Source organism: Chelonoidis abingdonii, chromosome 7, assembly GCF_003597395.2.
Source record: "Chelonoidis abingdonii isolate Lonesome George chromosome 7, CheloAbing_2.0, whole genome shotgun sequence".
NCBI lineage: Eukaryota > Metazoa > Chordata > Testudines > Testudinidae > Chelonoidis > Chelonoidis abingdonii.
In genome coordinates, this window is record NC_133775.1 from 24,008,564 (window position 1) to 24,028,618 (window position 20,055).

A 20,055-nucleotide genomic window follows, 5' to 3' on the forward strand; every position below is an offset into this window, starting at 1 on the left:
AAAAAGAAGAAGAGGTCACAAATCGAGATATCAGCGAATGGCAATATATAAAAACCTGTGGGAGAGCACTTTCAAAACCTCCCTGGCCACATATAGCAGACCATAAGGTGGCCATAGCCTGCGCAAAAAAAAACTTCAGGAGCCGAGACTGCAAGAGCGAAACTGCGAGCTTAAGTTCACTGCAGATAATATTGACAACCATCTAGGCTCCTTGACTAAACAAAGACTCGTGAATAGGCTTGCCAACTACAGAACGGTTTCCCTCCTCTTGAGTTTCACACCGCAACTGCTAGAACAGGGCCTCAGCCTCCCTGATTGAACTAACGCCGTGTATCTCAGTGGCTGCTTGCTAGATATATACTGCCGGCCTGGAAATTCCCACTACCTGCGTCTGATGAAGTGGTGATTCAACGCCGACGCGCGTCGGCGTTGAATCACCACTTCATCAGACGCAGGTGTGGAAAATTTCAGGCGGCATATATATATCTAGCAAGCAGTACAGCTAGAGATACGGGTTATTCAATCAGGAGGTGGGCCCTGTTCTAGCAGTTGCGGTGCTGAAACTCAAGAGGAGGAGAAACGTTCTGTAGTTGGCAAGCCCATCACGATCTTTGTTTAGTCAGAGCCTAGATGGTTTGTCAATATTTTGCAGATGAACTGAAGCTCGCAGTTTCGTTTGCAGTCATCGGTCCTGAAAGTTTTTTTTTGGCTGCAGCTATGGACCACCTTAGTCCTGGCTATTGTGGCAGGAGGTTTTGAAAAGTGCTCTCCACAGGTTTTATATATTGCCATATCGCTGATATCTCGATTTGTGACCTCTTCTTCTTTTTCTTTTGAAGTGATAGTTAAGATGACCCATAGAAGGTGTGAGGAGAACTTAACATAGGGAAATAGATTCAATTAGTGTAATGACCCAACCATTCCCAATTTCTGTTTAGGCCTGAGTTAATTGTATCTAATTTGCATATTAATTTGAGTTCAGCAGTCTCTCTTTGGAGTCTGTTTTTGAAGTTTTTTTGTTGTAAAATTGCCACCTTCAAGTCTGTCACTGAGTGGTTAGAGAGGTTGACATGCTCTCCCACTGGTTTTTGAATGTTATGATTCCTAATGTCAGATTTGTGTCCATTTATTCTTTTGCGTAGAGACTGTCTGGTTTGGCCAATGTACATGGCAGAGGGGCATTGCTGGCACATGATGGCATATATCACGTAGGTAGATGTGCAGGTGAATGAGCCCCTGACGGCGTGGCTGATGTGATTAGGTCCTATGATGGTGTCACTTGAAAAGATATGTGGACAGAGCTGGCATCGGGCTTTGTTGCAAGGGTAGGTTCCTGGGTTAGTGTTTATGTTGTATTGTGTGCTGTTGCTGGTGAGTATTTGCTTCAGGTTGGGAGGCTGTCTACAAGCGACGACTGGCCTGTCTCCCAAGATCTGTGAGAGTGAGGGATCATCTTTAAGGATAGGTTGTAGATCTTTGATGATGCACTGGAGAGATTTTAGTTGGGGCTGTAGGTGATGGCTAGTAGCGTTCTGTTATTTTCTTTCTTGGGTTTGTCTTGCAGTAGGAGGCTTCTGGGTACACATCTGGCTCTGTTGATCTGTTTCCTAATTTCCTCGTGCGGGTATTGTAGCTTGGTGGAGATTTTAGGTGTTGGTCTCTGTCTGAGAGGTTAGAGCAGATGCGGGGAAGGAGTGACTCAGATCATATTCTTCTGCTTGGCTTTTCCTTTTATACCAAGATTCTTTGGCCATTTTTTTGCCTGGCTGTTTGTCATGAGTCTAAAGTTGCTGCGCTCAGGCCCACAAAGTACAGTGAGATATAAGACACAAATGACAGGCAGTAGACTCAAGAGCTTTGAAGAGTTTGTTTGCCAGCAGGGAGACTAGTTTACTGCAGCTCTACCCTAGGGGCATCTGTCTGCACTTTCCAAGAGCCAGACTCCAAATGAGGCAGCTGTTCCAAACATGTATAAATAAAAGAAGTGTGTTCCTATGGGAACCTTTGCGGTATTAGATTACCTATTCCTCAGCTAGGGTTTCCTTTCAGTCTAGTTTCTCATAGAGAATTGTAGACTTCAGGGTACATTTTCAGAGCAGTGCATGTGGAATTATGCTTCTTAGCTCACTAAAAAACATACTTAAGATTTATCCCATAGCCAATCCATTTGTAAAGTGACCTTAAATCCTGAACAATAGGCTGACTGTCCTGCTTCCAAACCAAATTGTTTAAAACAGATTTGCAAAAATGTCATGGAGAAATATCAGTGCAGACACAGGTTCACCTACATTGGATGATGATGATGAAAGAAAAATGTGTGACATACCCACCCACCAATAAATATTATTTTATCACAGCTGATTGGGTGAGCAGAATTTTGCAAGTGTAATTTAAGGACTTTCTATCCCCTAAAATTTCAATGTGGGGAAAGCACCAGAAAATCATTATAGGAGTCCATCTACTCCTTATTCTGCACAAAATAAACAGATTTAAAATAAAACTTTACTACTGCATATACCTAACAGCTCTTTGGGACAGGGACTGATTCTTACTATGTGTTTGAACAAATATTAGCACAATGGAGTTCAAATCCTGGTTAGCACCTCTCAGTGCTACTGTAATAGCAATAAAAAATATCAATACTTAATAATATATGGGCCTTCAGGAAGTCAAAAATCTGTCCTCTGTTCTGAAGGGTTCTTAAAAATATTCTTCAAGTTCAGGGAAGTTTTCCTCTTCCTGATCTAGAAACTGTCTCTGTGAATAGTTTGTATCCAGTATTGAGGTGGGTGCTACCCTAACAGTATCTTCTATCCAAGGAGCTAAAGAATTTCTACAGAAAAGCTCTATCATCAAAGTCTGCACAGTGGAATAACTAGCTGCAGTATGAACCATGTGCTTAGTCAATATTGCAGATATATACTTTGCTCTTGATTTGTGTATTCAAGGTGGTCTGGTTTACACAATTAAGATATTGTTTCTATAGCAAGCTCATTTTTAAAAAAAGAAAATTTTGTTCTTTAGTATCAAACCAATTTTGATTTGTATTTAAAATGGAATATTACAAAACATTAGTTTAGATAGTGGCATCGTAGATGCAATGAGATTAGAGCCGGGACAGCTATTTGCAATTCGTTAGATTAATTTAGCTGCTTTTTCTATTTGTATTATCCATGAACAGACATAAAGTACACAGATTTGCTAGTGGTCCAAAATTGTTTAACAAATGGCTTATGTGAACATATTTCATTCTGTGGATTGCTCAGAAATGGTTCACTTCAACAAAGCCCTGATCCAAAGTCCCTTGAAATCAATGGAAGGACTCCCATTTATTTTGATGGGCTTTGGATCAGGGCTCGGTTGCTTCAGATAATTGCTATTCATAGTTAGATTTGTATGCCTACTGCTAAATGGCATGGTATTGTTTCTGCCTCTGGGCTGGAGGATTCTCAGGGTACGTCTTCACTACCGGCCGTATCAGCGGGTAGCAATCGATTTCTCGGGGATCGATATATTGCGTCTCATCTAGACATGATATATCGATCCCCAAACACGCTCCTGTTGACTGGAACTCCACCAACGCAAACGGCGGTAGCGGAGTCGACAGGGGAAGCCGCGGACGTTGATCTCGCGCCGTGAGGACGGTAGGTAACGCGATTAAGATACTTCGACTTCAGCTACGCTATTCACGTAGCTGAAGTTGTGTATCTTAGATCAATCACCCCCGCCCCGCCCCCGCCAGTGTAGACCAGCCCTCAGCCCCACAAAGAGATTTTGCAAGGATCACCAAATGTTTCCTCTTTACAGAAAAGTCTTACAGGATATAATGGAAAATGATAGCCTTTCTATGTGTTTTTTAAACCATCCTATAGAATTAAATAGAAATTCATATCTTTGTGAGATAGAATTCTATAGATTGCTCCAAGAAACCTATGGAAAGGAGCTTATTCATGATTAAAGTCTGTATTTCACATAGCTTCTATCAAAACCTGTTTTTTCATTGTTCTATAGTTCTGTAGGACTCTTCCAAAGGGCCTGCGGGACTGTTCATGCATGTCTTTCATGACATTGTCTCTTTCTATGGACACCCTAGCAACCAAGAAATCCTAAATTCTAATGTCTACGGGAAATGAATGAAAAGGTTCAAAATACAATATAAATTTTTTTATTAAAATTGATGTTCATTAATCCTTTTCTGCAGCATCCACCTCATTCTGTTGTACACAAACACACACACACACACTGAAAGCCATCATAAGCAACCTCTCAAAGGACTGATAAAAATTGGTGCTCAGTGGAAGTGTTCTTTTCTTATTGAATGATTAAAGGTCTTGAGCACATGACCTATGAAGGAAAGCTGAAAGAATTGGATTTATTTAGTTTGAAAAAGAGAAGACTGAGAGGGGACATGATAGCAGTTTTCAGGTATCTAAAAGGGTGTCATCAGGAGGAGGGAGAAAACTTGTTCACTTTAGCCTCTAATGATAGAACAAGAAGCAATGGGCTTAAACTGCAGCAAGGGAGATTTAGGTTGGACATTAGGAAAAAGTTCCTAACTGTCAGGGTAGTTAAACACTGGAATAAATTGCCTAGGGAGGTTGTGGAATCTCCATCTCTGGAGATATTTAAGAGTAGGTTAGATAAATGTCTATCAGGGATGGTCTAGACAGTATTTGGTCCTGCCATGAGGGCAGGGGACTGGACTCGATGACTTCTCGAGGTCCCTTCCAGTCCTAGAATCTATGAATCTACGAATCTATGAATAAGACTGGGGGTATATTAAAAGTGATCCTGTGTACATTTTTTTGTGCAGAGTAAACACAGTAACATATATATTGTTGTCTTTTGTATGTACCCACCATACATGCACACAAAGAGAGTGAGATAGAGAGTCTGGCTTTATAAAGTCATGTATTAATGCAAACATCTGCAAAGATTCAATATGCTTTTTATTCAAAAACAAATCATTAGTTATAAGTTTGTAGCCTCTGTGGAATAGTTCAAATACTTGGCAGTGATCCATGTTTTGCACATTGAAGGAATTCTCTAGTTTTAAATCATTACATTCATACCAGTCTGTCTCAACAGCAGAGCAGCATGAGATTCCTTCGAAGAATTCTTGTGACCCAGTACAGGACACTGAGGTAAATAAAGATGAGTTCTCTGCACTCAGAAGAAAAAGGAACAGTATTCCGTACAGGAAGCTCAAACCAATGTGCTTCACAGAAGTGGACTTGTGCTTTACAGAGTCACTATGTTTCTCTAAGCCATTGTAACAATGTAGGCTGGAATTTTCAAGGGAACCTCAGGGAATTTGGTGCCCCACTCCAACTGAAATTCACCTAACTCCCTTGCATTCCTTTGAAAAACCCCAGCCACTGGCTTAATGCATAATATCTGAATACCACTCACTGGACATGACGTGCCATGTATATTCAGGGTCCAACACATAGAAGTGAGGTGATCAGAGACAAACTTTTATTTCTCTCTATGAACGTACATATATGTATACACTTATAATGTTTGAGTGAAGGGAAATAGAAGGTCAAAATGTGGGATCCCAAACATACATATTATATCTGGTGAACTGTACAAATGCACCTTCCCTGCTATTGTGAGACTATATGTGATTAATATGGCAGCTGAGGAATCTAGATGTCTTACTTTGGCAGCATTCCCTGGAATAGTGGGCACACACTTTGAACAGCTTGCCAACTATTTATGAGGGTAAAATATTCAAAAGCACCCTGGTCACTTATCAGTCTAACTGCTATTGACATTCCAGGGGATTTAGGCTAGGTTTGCATGGCTCTGCAGTTCATAATACAGGGCTGTGAATGCAGCATGCACCAGAGTGGTGCTTGGTACTGCCCTGTGTGAATACTGCTGGTACAAACTAACAGGTACCTAGTTTGGGTTAATGTAGTCCTCTTTGAACAGAACTAAGTGAGCATGAAGTAGCTACCTTTTAGTTTGTGCCCACAGCATCCACATGGGGGAGGTACAGCACATCAGGCTAGTGTGCACTGCAATTCACACCCCACAGTCCACACTGCAGGACTCTGAAGTGACTGAGGCCTGGGCTACACACCGTTTTTGTACTGATATAACAATGTTGGTTAGGGGTACAAGTTTTTTAACCAGCACAGTTATATTGGTACAACCACTAGTGTGGCTGCACTGGTATAAAGGTGCCTTACACCAACCAATGTAACTTATTCCTCTTCCTATATGAGAATAAACTGTACTGGTCTAAGCACATTTATAGCAATCACACAGTGAGGTGTTATACTGCTTTAACTGGCGAGGCCTTAGGCATTTCTGAAAATGATACTCATTGACTTTAACAAGAACACAAAATGGTCTCTAAGGATTTATTCTTTTTTGTGACTTATGTTTCTCCATTACTGTGCCTTCTGAGCTCATCATTCAAATGAGTGCACTTTATTAGCAGGCTGATGCTCCTGCTATATAAGTTGCATGAGTAAATGTAGCTTTGAGACATTGTTTCTTTTAGGAAAACTGCTGGGACCGATTTGGATGCTATTGAAATTGTATATTTTGCATTTTGACCACAACACAAATTAGGTATCATTGCCCAGGCACTGTTTGGGGGGCTATAAATTAGTATTAATTTAAGATACTGTGGAGATGGAGCAGTGACAGAGACAGCTTATTGTTTCTGTAAATAGACAGAATGAAGCCATGAGTTGAGGTTAGTGGATAAATTAGTAAAAATTTCTATTCAACTCAGAATAGGAATTTTGGAGGAAAAGTTTTCTCTTTCCTCTGTCCCACAGAACTGCACCTTCGCTGCTGGGGTCATGGAGGAGACATGCTGTAGGGAAATGTGGTGTGGAAATGTATTCCCTTTTTTAAAATATAAATCTTCCATATACTGAGTGCTGAGTGGATTTCTTGATGACTGTAATTGGAGTCAGGCCTGAATAAGAATGCCAGCCCTTTGGGAAAATTCAGATCTGGATCTGATGTTAATGGCTGGACCAACCAAAATCTTAGGTCAGACATCCTCAGTCTTGGGGAAAGTTAGATGTGGTTCAGGTTCCTCTCCAATTAAAGCACGCTAGTTGGTGTAAGGCACAAAGTTAAAAGCCAATTGAATTAACCACCTAAAACAGTAGTTCTCAACCTCCTCTTCCCCGCCTCTTTCCACCCCCTTCCTCGAGCACGCCCCATCCCCACTCCTCCTCCTCCCTCCCAGCACCTCCTGCATGCTGCTGAAAAGCTATTCCACAGCATACAGGAGGCACTTGGAGGGAGGGGGAAGAATTAATCAGCAGGGCCAGCAACCCAGGACATGACTCACAGACCCCCTGGAGTACCCTTGTGGACCCCCAGGAGTTCACGGACTCGAGTTTGAGAGCCGCTGGTCTAAGATATGCAATGGTTCCACAGTGCAATTGCAGAATATTTACTAGGACATTTTATCAATGACAGCAAAGCTCTATTTATGTCCAGAGTTCTAAAAAGGCGGAGTATGGTCTCTTGTTTAGTACAGGTGCTGGGAGGCATGTGTCCTGGGTTCTATTCTTAATTCTCCTGCTTACATGCTATGTAACCTTTAGCAAGCCACTTAACTTTGCTCTGCTACAGTTTGCCCATCTGTAAAATGTGTATAATAATGTAGCTCATAGTTATCACAGTGGGCTGATCAATATTTGTAAGACATTATGGATTTGAGTGGTTACAGAGAGGCAACAAATTAATAAAGCCTTTCAGGATAATGCTTATACTATTATTTAAACTCCCTCACCCCCTGCAAAAGTATTCCCCCAAAAAGTTTTTTCTCCAAAGAAACCATAGATGAGCTGCTCCCAAAACCAATTTTTTGTCCCCTTCCCTATAAAAGCTCATCCAATGCAGAATAAAAATGTCAAGTATCATTATACATACAAAAAATAAGTTGCTATCTCAGGGAGGAAAGGAACATCTTTTATGTTTTTATTAGTCAGCGTATCCTTTTGAAGGAGAAAAGTCATTTCATTCATGTAATAAAGGTTATAACAGAAAAGCAGAGAGATTTTAAAAATGAAAAAGGTCTGATCTAAAATCAGCTTTGGTACAATGGAGACTAAAGGATAAAATATTACCACTGTCTAACCATTCTTGAAAGCCATCTAAGTTTTTCTGGGGTAAAATCAGCCAGGTTGTGACAACCTTACCTGCCATTAGTTAGCAGCTTGCCTCACTGAAATCACCAAGGAAACTGCATTGTTGCAAATAATCTCGAGTGTCCTTTCCAGCGATGTCTCCAACCAGTGTGCCTGGAGATGCTATGTCACTGTAACCACCGCAAATCACTATATATCTTGCCTTATTCTTTTATGTTTCCCTGGAAATACAATTCTCTTGTGGCTTCTTGTTTTCTTTTCCCTGGGCATGCTCAATTTCTGCTTGCCTGTTATCTGAGAAGAGCCGGTAAAGGACAATCTTTCCCTGATAGCTTTGGACGATCGAGGATAAATAAACCCATTGGCAGTGTGATGGTGGTAGTCAATACCACTGAAAGACAGCTTGGGGATGTTCTTTGTCAGATAAACTAATTTGCAGGAACCTGATAGCAGTGATGCATAAAATATTGATGCCTAGAATTGCTGCTAAAATAGCAATTTACAAGCAGTTGTGAAGCCAAAACAAGATATTTGGAGACAGTTACTCTGGGAATGTGTGGGGTGTGTACATGTGTTTGATTCACGATCCTGAATAAAAGCCCTTCACGCCAAAGGTTTTATTGTGAATGTTGGTAGCAGGACACCCAAGAATGTATCTTTCATGCTACTGTCTTTTGCCTCAAAGTTTATTAATGTAAAATCTGATGCAACTCATTTCGGTCACCATAACTGAGGTGTCATGTCAATTTTACAGCACTGGTCAACACCCTTCTCAAGGCCTGTCCTTGGATGACATGAGGAGGAATTTCCAGTACCCACCTATTGACAGAAACGGTGAGTCCAAGCAGAATTCTCATCTTCAGCAAAAACTGAGCTTAATTGTACTTGTTTTCCTTGGGGCTGATATACTTGCCTTTGAATTTAAGTGGCATGAGTGATGAGAGACATTTTTCACCCCAAACTGAAAATGATCAGCCCTTAGGGGAGCCATATCATGTCAGCAAATAAGACCAAAGTTTCAGTGGCTCTTGGGGGTGGCTCTTAGTAGAGGGGAGTGCCACCTCTGCAGCATTGTCACTCCCTTCTCATGGAGGTCCTCTGGCAGATATTCATTGGGGATTAAAATTTAGAGCTGAAGGAGACACAAGCATGAGGACTTGTTCCCTAATGGCCTTCTAGATGCATTTAAGCATACAGTGCTATAGTCACCAAAGGCATCAACAAATTCTTTGAAAAGGCATTTGCTGTGACAGCTGCTTATTACAACTAATCACCAATGTCACACTGTTACCTTGTAGCTGTTTGTTGTAGCTACCTGTTTTCTTTGGTCATATACTGAGACCGTACGGGCCAGATTTTTAAAGGTATTTTATTAAAGGTATCAAGTGAAATCAATGGCAGCTAGAGGCCTAAATACCTTTAAAAATCTAGCCCTGAGCTCTTTGGGGCAGGGACTCTCTGTTCATTATAAGTGTGTAAAGTAGGGTGACCAGATGTCCCGATTTTATAGGGACAGTCCCAATATTTGGGGCTTTTTCTTATATAGGCTCCTATTACCCCCCATCCCTGTCCAGATTTTTCACATTTGCTGTCTGGTCACCCTAGTGTAAAGTCCCTCGCCCAGTGCACCCTGAGCCCTGACTGGGGCCTTTCGGCTCTGCTGTAGTGCAAATAAAAAATAACTATAGTTGTAAAAACAGGTTTATGGTGCTAGAGTAAATGGAAACATTTAAGGAAAGAAGCTTAAGTACCTCAGACTTGTTGCCACTTCTTGTGGTACAGCTCAGTTTGTGAGAAGGATCCTGGTATGTCACAGGCTGGTTTGGGAACAGATTCTTCTGAGAAGAAATTAGAGATCCACACGTGATATTCTCACTGTTTGCTTTAAATGTGAGACTTACTCAGAGTTGCAGGGGGGTCACGGGACAACTGTAAAACCTGGAATGCTGTCAAAAGAAAGTGTGCTGCCCAGAAACAGCCTTAGCCACTGGCAGTAGAGAATGGTTGTGTCGATAACACAGAGGTGTTATCAAGAACGAGCGCTATCGATGGCAATAGCATTAAGAAGTTCCACGGGAAATAACGCTAAGAATAAATAACATGTGGCACACTTCCTCCATAGCACTTTACTAAGGAGAGCCAGTGGGATTATCCCCAATGTATTACAAATAGGGTAACTGAAGCTCAGACTTGACCAAAGTGACACAGCAAGGATGTGAACATAACCCAGGTCTCCTGTGCTTTCTTCCCCCAGACCACAGCAGCAATTAAAAGCAGCAGGATGCAGTTAAATAGCTACTGGAAACTAGACTCTCAAAAGCAGGTGCCTGAGGTGATGTTCCTGAATCCAGATCATGACATGAATAAGTGGCCAGATTTTCAAACATGCTGAGCACCCGCAGTTCCCACTGAAGTCCCCTAATGACAGGTGCTGGCTGCTCAGCACATTGGAAAATGTGCACACTTATTTAAGTGCCAAAATATGAAGTTCAGAGCCAGGTTTTAGGCTTTCATTTTTTGAAAGTCTAGGTGTAATATAAGTGGAGGGTTCATATTATTGTCACCCTTCTGGTCTAAGCGCATAGTTAATAATTGGATTTGTTTGTTTTCATTAGGTGCAAAAATTGATTATAGGAGTCTGGTATATTCATTGGTGCAATCCGTTTATTTACAGGGAATGTACAGAGTCCCTGTTTCCCTGAACACAGTAGAAACAAACAGCAGGCAGTTTCCTTGTTTGCAATTTACGAGCTGCTTCTCTAGTTAGTTCTGTGCCCAGGGATGACTGTCTCTCTGCTTCCTCTCAGGGCCACACTCACGACTGCTTCTCTCACTGGCTCCTCGCTTTCGTGACTTCCTGCCTCTCCACCCACACACATCTTGCCAATCAGTCCCCTAGCCCAGTGCATCTCAAAGCCGGTCTGCCACTTGTTCAGGGAAAGCCCCCGGCGGTCTGGGCCGGTTTGTTTACCTGCTACGTCCACAGGTGCAGCCAATCACGGCTCCCACTGGCCGTTCACCGTACCAGGCCAATGGGGGCTAGGGGAAGCGACGCGGGCCAAGGGATGTGCTGGCCACCTAGCCCCACTCCAGCACCCAGACCTACTCTGCTCCAGCCTCAGTCCCAGGCCCGCCCCCCAGCATCGGCCCAGCTGCATCTCCACTCCTGGCCCCAGCCCCACCCCTGTCTGTGGCTAGGCTTCCTGCCCCAGCCCTGCCCCCAGCTGCAGCCCCAGCTTCGGCCTCTTTACCCCTGTCCGTGACCCCTCCTTTCCCCCCAGGAGTCGCAGTCACACTCCTGGCTCTGGGGAATGAGGGGAGTGCAGACAAGGATAATGGAGGGCATGACTGGGAAAAGTTTGGGGCCCACTGCTCTATATTGCAATCAAGTGTTGCGATGGCAGCACATGTAGATGTACTCAAGCTTCAGCCTAGCTAGCTTGGGTCTTGGAGCAGTAAAGCCACAGCAGCATGTGTTTCAGCAGTGACTGTACTAGCCTACCCAGAACCCTGGGTAATAACTTGAGTGGCCAGCACACACTGTATGTGGCTTCACTGCTCTGGCACTTGAGCTACCTAGATAAAGCTAGCTTGGCTATGTCCACAAAACTGATTCTAACGCAGCTATACCTATAGATAGGGCTGGGTTGGAAATCATTTCCCTTTTAAGTATATGAAGGTGTACCATGATTCCACACAAGTATTCCTTTATTAGTCCAAAGGCCACGTGGTGCTAATTACATCCAAAATGCCAATACAAGCACATACACACTTAGATTTTATGTCCTAGCAGCAATACAGTTATAAGCATTGGCCAAAATACCCACAACAGAACCAGGCCCAGGAGATTCCTTCCTGTCAAGGGGGAAGGAAAAAGCTCTGACAATAAAACTTCTCAGGTCCTTGCTTTTTATACACTAAACAAAAAAGTAATCTTATCACTGGTTAGTGGGCTCTAGTCAAAGATACATAAGGGAGTTTTAGGGCTAAACCCTATCCCTGGTGCCCAGGGAACCAGGATTCCTATATTTCTATTAGATCAGCACAGAGCTTCAGTAAGATGACACAGCTATTTCCAAGGCCATTTACACATTTAACGCAACTTTTCTTTCATGTGAGCTTATTCTTTGGTCACTCGCTAGTGCTCATTCAAATTCTTGAAATCAATTTAAAGCCAGAGTTTGCTTAGGCCCCCGTAGGCCCAGTCTTCTCCAGGCTGCTAATGTGCAGTGGTGCTGAGCTTAGCTGTTGAGGTTTTCGTTTGATTATTTTTTTTCTCCTTCTTTACTATGTGTTTTATCTTTTGCCAAGTAATATTTGGGTTATTAACTTTTTTCTGTTATGTGACATCTGACTAGAGCTATATAATGCTTCAGTAGCCAGAAATCTGAGCTGATTGGGTCAGATTTAGACAAGTTACAGCGGAGCCATAAGAACAGCCATAACTGTTGGCCAGCAAACCAGTTCACCTTTAATTGGAAACATAATGCAATGGCAGTAGATCCCATCTTGATAACCTCCAAGAATTAAAGCATAAAGAATTATTCATAACAGGCTGCTTGCTTGGCCCCTTTTGGACGCCAATTTGAAAGGTCAAAAAAGATGTTTTAATATAAAACATGCACTGTATTATTAAAATACTTGGACTCAAGTTTTGTGTCAAGCGTTAATGTTTTACTGTGCCTGATTGCTGTTAATTCCCTTGCATGAACGATAGGGTCTCTAGGCTTTGTGTTTTATTTCAGAAATTTTCCTCGGAAGATTATATTGACTTGGGGTTCATAGGTAGCAAAAAGACATCAGCATGTGCATTGTTTATTTATCTCAAAAAGACATTCGCATTATCTTTATGACATGGTCACTGGCTGGAAAGGAGAAAAGTGTTGCTATGTTGAGAGGTGATTGTGAATAACCCGTGAACTTCTCTCTGCTTTATGCAGGTTACGTGTCTGATCCCATGAGTTCTATGCGATTTCATTCCTGCAGTAATAGTGGCAGCTTTGAAGACAGCAGCTGACAGCATGAACCATCTACCTGGAGAGAGATTCCCCATAAACTGACAGCAGCAATTCTTACTGTGTCAGCGTAGCTCCCAGTCATCATACATTACACCAAAGATGCCTAAATTGGCTTGTTTATTTACTGACAGTGAACATTTCTATCATAAATTATGCTGTAACCTATTTCTCCTGCCAGCCTGCTTAGGGTTTTCTGGTGATGCGCATTTGTCTTTCCTTAATAAAAGCAAATGGCGACAAGGAATGCTGCACCTTAAACTTGAACATTAATAATTTGAGAAAAGAGATTAAAGCAAAAATAAATCTGTTCAAATTACAGAGTTCTAGGGGAAGTTGTTTTACTTTGGACTGCAGTAAGGCTTGTGCAGCTGTCACAAACTTCCCGACTGATACAAACAAAGTAACAACAAAGCCAGCCTGTATCACAGGAAAGGATCAACTCATAATTCCTGCAGCCACAGCAGGACACAGCACAGCCAATGTTGTGCCAGCTTCCTAACATTTTCCTCATTTTCTTTTAGGGTTTCTCTGTGTTTTGATACTTCCAGTTCTCCAATTCCTTATGTTGCACAGCTGTAGTTGTCCAGGCACTCAGGCCTGTAGTTCTTCTCAATCCCGGGTCCTGGATGCTTTAACCCCTCTGTATGAGAATGAAGAAATTCTTAGCTGACTGTCCTAATTGGCTCCTGAACAGATTTTTTTTCATATCTGTTTTTTACTTCAGGTTGCGTGCCTTACATCCTCAAATTACATAGAAAATTCTCTCTAGTTCCCTTATGCTTATGTTAAAAAAAATTTAACCAGCTAGAGAGAGATAAGAAACTAAACCCCAACCCATCTAAGTTTAATGTAGCCATATAAAATTTTTATGTCACAAATGTAATAACCTTGCAGCAAGACAAAAGGTTACATTTTCACTCATCCAAAGCAAAACTACTCTGCAGTGCCATCTAGTGATTCCAGGATACACACATTAGTATTGGGTTCCAGCATTTTCACAGCAAGTGTTTCAATCCGTTGGTTCTATGACAAAATTTTAATTACCGGGAACCCATTTTTATTCCACACATACACACTAAAAAAGAAAGAAAAAGAACTTGAACTACTGTTTTGGGAGCTAATGCAAGGTTAAATCCTTTAGTAACTACTTAGTATTGTTTGGAAAATAAAATTTAGCAGACAGATTCAGTTGCTATAATATTTTTTTCTTAGCTGCATTACAGTATCTAACTGTCAGGCTGAGTAGACACTCATATTCAAGATTTGTGGCTTTCTGAGAATATTCTGTAGGTTTGTTTCTCATGACTGGTGTTTGATTTTGAGCTCTGTGATTAGGCATTTTAAGTGCTATAGCATTTGGTCTACAAATGTGTAATACATTTTATTGACTTGAGTCTTCTCTGCATGTTGTTAGTTTCAGGATCCTGTAGCAATAAAAATCGGAGTGTTTTGTAGGTGGCGTAGTGTTTTATTATTTGTTTCACTTCAGAGTTATCTGATGCATTCTGGGGAAAAACAAAACTGAAATATTAACATCATCAGGATGCAGCTTCCCTCCCTCACTCTCAGCCCCTAGGCATCCCCTGAGCAACTCCTTTGGCTTGTGAAAGGCTGAGGCTTCATTTACAGAAACAACCCAATTAGGTAAATGTAAATGTTATGACTAGTCATACAGAGGATTGTTGAGATTCCAGCTCCTCACCAAGAGGATTAAGCAGCAGAATAGCATTTCCCTCCATAGAAATGAAAGCTCTTCTCCACCAGGAACACCAGCCCAATAGCTGATTAGCCCCCTCTAGACTTCCAAACCTGACACACCTACTCCTGGGCCTCTCTATCAAGACAGCAGCTTCTCTGCTTAGGACCCTCCCGCTCCCCCATCACAAGGAAAGAGGTGGAGTGGTGTTGCTCGCCATCATAATTCCCATGGGGCACGAAGGTTCACAACTCACCGATGCAGTTTGTGTTCGTAAGAGCTTATGTCCTCCTGCTTGTATTGTAGCTACTATCTGTTTTTACACTGATTTCCATGGAAGCAGGAGCAGGCCCACAAAGCATTGCTCTCGCTTTTAACCATCTCTTTGAGACATTTTTCTAAGCCAAAATCAGAAAGCTTCCACTCCTCTTACTCATTCAATAGGTAATGTCTGAATTCTCCTGCCTACCAACCTGCACTGTGTCTGCCAAATCTCGGCTGAGTCACAGCTAGTTCCCTTCCATCCGGATCACTGTCCCAGCCTGACACTGGGAAAGCCATGAGACTGTGGACTCTGGATCCAATGAAAAGCAGAGCTGAGCACTGTCAGCACAGCGTTGCCACTGCAGCCCTGAGTATCTCATAGCTGAGCAGGAGCAGTGACATGGATCTGACCCCACAGAAGGTGAGTAAGTGCACTGAACCATCCTCTGAACTATTCAGGAAAGAAAGGACTGACCCCACCCCCCCCACTAACAACCTGTCCAACAGCCATCACTAGGAGGACCTAGGAGTGAGTCAAGGCCCTCATGTGGTTAGTGCTACATAAAGCCACTGCTAAAAACTAATTAGAAGAGCATGAAGTCTTCGGCCTTGTCTATTGCTAGAAACAGACCATTAACCATCCCAGCAAAAGACTGTGAAATCTATATTATTGGCTTTGTATTGCTCACAGGCCTTGTCTATACTGACCATTTCTAGAGATTCTCCCCACTGCTACAGAGTCAGTGCAGCTCCCTGCACGGAGCAGGGCTAGACAACACGATGGTAACACCTATGCATGGTCTATCCTAACCTCTTGTAGGGAAACAGCAGAGATGGGAGAATGGCTGTGTCTGCATGAAACATTTCCAAACAGACTCATTCAAGCATAACTAGTGTGGCCATAGAGCTGGGCAAAATTTTGCCAAAAATGCATGTTTAGGGAGATTGAAATATTTTCAAATTTGTGTCACATTCACTGAACTTTTTGGAGGGAAACAAATCCAAAAGTTGAAATATGTTGGTTTGCCAGGTTCAAAATTAAATGCTTTTGAATTTTCAGTTCAAAATGACATTTCATTTCAGCTTGTACCTCCATTTTATTCAAAAATCAAAAAGTTACAAATAGACCCTTGAAAAATGAAATGAAAGAGTTCCTCAAGGGATGGGAGGCAGTGCCTTTTTCCAGACACAAAAGTGGTACCGGGGCTGACTGAGGGCATTAGGGCAGAGGATGCTGAAAGGAGGAAGATGTTGATTCTCTTAGGGAAACTGGAAGGGCACTGCTTGATTATAAAACTGTCCGGGAGTACTATGGAAGTGGGCTGAGATTGAGCATAGGGAGTAAATACAGAGATATCACAGTCCTTTAAGGCAGTGGTTCTCAACCAGGTACACGGGGCCCCCTTGGGAGGGACCTCAAGCAGGTTTCGGGGGGGGGGGGGGTCTGCCAAGCTGGACCAGTGTTAGACTTGCTGGGGCCCAGGGCAGAAAGCCGAAGTCTCACTGCATGGGGCTGAACTCCGGGGTCCTGAGCTCCGCTGCCTGGGGCTGAAGCAGAAGTCTAAGCAACTTAGTGGCGGGGGGCCCTAGGCAATTGCCCTGTTTGCTACCCCCTAACACCAGCCCTGGCTTTTATATGCAGCAAACCAGTCATTGTGGTGCAGGTGGGTCCTGGAATTTTTTATAGCAAGTTTGGTGGGGAGGGGGCTTAGAAAGAAAAAGATTGAGAACTGCTGCTTTCAGGCATCAAGTAATTGCATTGGCCAGTGCAGTAGGCAGGATACTGTGGTAAATGAACCCACAGGCCCATCTGAAAATTCTATTGTTGCATCCAATAGTTTTCCCATAGATGTGAAAGTTTTCACACGGTACATGACAGTATTGTATGGTCCCCTAACTTGTAGCAAATGCTTAATGACCCTCCATTAACAGAGTGGCTCCATGTCAAATCTCGAAATGAATCTGGATTAGAAAAAGAAAAAAGGACTCATCAAGGAAAATGCCGTTGTTTTAATAGCCCTATGTGACTGCTGCTATCTGATCTGCAGTACTACATGTGAGACTTTTATCAGTTTATCCCAATGTGTTATTTGGGGATATTTGCTAGTATCAAGAAAGTAATTTTGAGAGTCTATGAAAGCAAACTTTTAAATGTAATGCATTAGACATGTCCAACTGATCGAATCTATGCAAAGCAAACAGTTTTTACCAGTAATTAAAATACTTAAAGAAAACAATCGCCCTGTTAATTGGTCTCTATAGATGAAACATCAGGCCTTAGCGGAGAAACCATAGTGATCAGTTATTAATACAAATAGAAGTTGTGCAAAATTGAAATACTGATTAGAACATGCTCCAAAACTGGCTTGCAGAAGCCAAATTAGTATTACCTTTCCCGGACAAACCCAGAGAACCCAGTTCATTTGAAATATTTATAAAGGATGAGCCCCTGCTGAGATAAATTGCTTTATTTTCAATACCATCCAGTCCATCATAGCTAAAGCAATATTATAAATTGTTACATGAATGATAATCAGATAGTTATCGGAGGAACCACATTAAAAATAGATAAAGGAACAAGCAGACACAGTACAAATCAGAAATAAAAACTTTTCTTTCATCGTGTGCACTTTAGATATTCCATATAAGATAAATGTTTCCATTAACTTCAATGGACTCCTCTACACTGTTCCCCATTCAAGAAACAGAAATGGAAACAACACCCAAAAAAAATCAAACCCACCACATTATGCTCCCACGCGTGATGACACAGGCTTGTTGTAATCATACTCTCCAGTTGCTGGAATTCAAAGAGGTTTTTTTGCATACAAAACATATAATTCACTGCTGGGATTTAACTCTGGCAAATTACAGATTCAATTTCAGCTGTGAAAGCCAGCAATGGTATGTCTGAAGTACAGTAGCCATTGTCCACTGATCTGTTATAGCGGACGCTAAAGATTTCTTTGCTGAGCCAGGGATTCGTTATGCCAGTGGCAACACAGTTAAATATTTTGATGGGCTCACATTTTTCATCTAATCATTAGTCTCCCTTATACCCTTTTTTTTTCGCCCAAAAGTGTCCTTCAGGTTTCCTTTGTGATGTAACTACAAGTAAGCAAGGGAGCATATAGCTAACATTTTACAAAATGCTGTAATTTCACCTGTTTTCCTTATCAAAATTCTACCTGCCTGGATTCCTGATATAGCCACATTGTGACTTTATCTGACCTAGCCAGCTTTACAGCCAGTGGAGCAAGGTTTAAAAAACAGTCAAATGATGATCTGAATTTGAAATGATCAATTTCATCCAGCGCCATAACCATTATCCAAAATTTGACTCAGCTCCTTTGATAGAAACCGAGTGCAAAATGTGTTTATTTTGTAAAAAGAGAGACCAAAGTAACGAGCACTGTCAGACAGAAAAATTCACAACAGTCAACAGGCTAGGTGGCTCCCCAGCCTAGCCAATGGGATATGTGTGTTCTAAGTCCTGCATCTCAGAGAGTTCAACACCTGAATCCAGGCTGGTGGGTGGTGCTCTCTTTTTCTAGGTGAGTATCCTAATCACTGAGCTAAAGGCTGAAAGGGACGTCCTCCTGTTCCTCTTCTGTGTGGCATGAGGTGCACTCAGCATGCACCTACTGGAATGGGCCTCACAGGTGAATTAGGTGACTGAGCACCTCTCTTTCCTTGGTTTGTAAATGGTTCTGGGGCTTCGGCAGGAGACAGGCATCCAGGTGCCCAGAGTGAGGCAGTAGTGCACATGATTAGAGACAGAAACACAGGTGCTTAGGGAGCTTTTCCTACAAAACGTAGGGACTCAGTGAGTTTTGACATCTACAGGGTAGGCAGCAGTTGAGTGGGGATTATATGAATACCAGAGGCACCTAAGTCCCAGCTTTGGGCTCCTAAACTGGCAATTAGGCACCTATGTCCCTTTGTGACTCTAGCGCATTGTGTTCAGTAAAGCAACAACTGACGACAAAGAGACAGGGTGGCCTTGTGAACTCAGCACAGACTTAGTTCTAGTCCTGGCTCTTGCTGTGCAAGCAAATCATTTTACTCCTGTGTGCTTTAATTTGTCTGTCCATTACATTTGGATAATGGCACATACTAGAGCTGGGAAAGACTGGAACAAGTTTTCCATGAACACATAAATGGATTTGTGTGCGCAATGCTTAGGTTCCTACGGCTGCTGCTTGCTGCAAACATTCCTGTGATAAAAATTTTCCTGGCACAAATATTCATCCCCACCACATTTTTAATACAGATGTAGTACTTGGGCACTCATTCAATCTGAGAACAGCAACACCTATCATGTGACTTATTCCTCGACCCAGTTCAACTACTGAATGCTTACAAAGAGTTCACCAAAGAGTTTTAAAAAAACTGCCAACAAAAAAATAGCTCATCATCATTTCAAAAAAGTAATACATTTTCATTCTGTTTGTGGCTAGCCTGTGGGGCAGGAAATGAGGCTAAGTTCAGCTATTAGGCGTACCTGTGTCACAGGGTATTATGACGATTAATTCGTTAATGTATGAGCAATGCTTTGAAGATGTATCAAACTTGGTTCAAAGCCAGTTACAGGCAGTGGAAAGATCACCACTTCAAGGGGCTTTGGATCAGGCCCTTGTATGAATGCTAAGTATTAGTATCCTTACACTGAAGATAGCTCCAAAAATCCAAACAGCTGCCCAGACTGAAATATGGCATCACTGAGATAGACTAAAGCAAATATGTGAGTCTATGCACATACACGAGTGTGTGCATGTCCCCACCCCCCAAACCTTCCCCCCCCCCACACACACACACCCAAAGAAAATCTTTAGTGGAAGGTCACAAAGAAACGTTTTAATTCAGAACAATTAACATCCCAAAATTATTCACCTGTAGAAGGCATAAACATATATTATCCATTTACTGTGCTGTTAGTATTGAA

At 42.1% G+C, this 20,055-nt stretch overlaps 1 protein-coding gene across 2 annotated transcripts in view; it reads left to right on the top strand.

The window, feature by feature from the left end:
- Positions 1–14,584, top strand: part of TNNI3K (TNNI3 interacting kinase) — a 171,155-nt gene extending 156,571 nt beyond the window's left edge. For both annotated transcript variants that reach the window (XM_032782135.2, XM_032782136.2), the window contains 2 exons: positions 8,887–8,966; positions 13,073–14,584. In XM_032782135.2, the coding sequence (XP_032638026.1) occupies positions 8,887–8,966; positions 13,073–13,149 (157 nt within the window). In that variant the 3' untranslated portion in view covers positions 13,150–14,584. The remainder of the gene's footprint in view (positions 1–8,886; positions 8,967–13,072) is intronic.
- Positions 14,585–20,055: the final 5,471 nt, after the last annotated feature.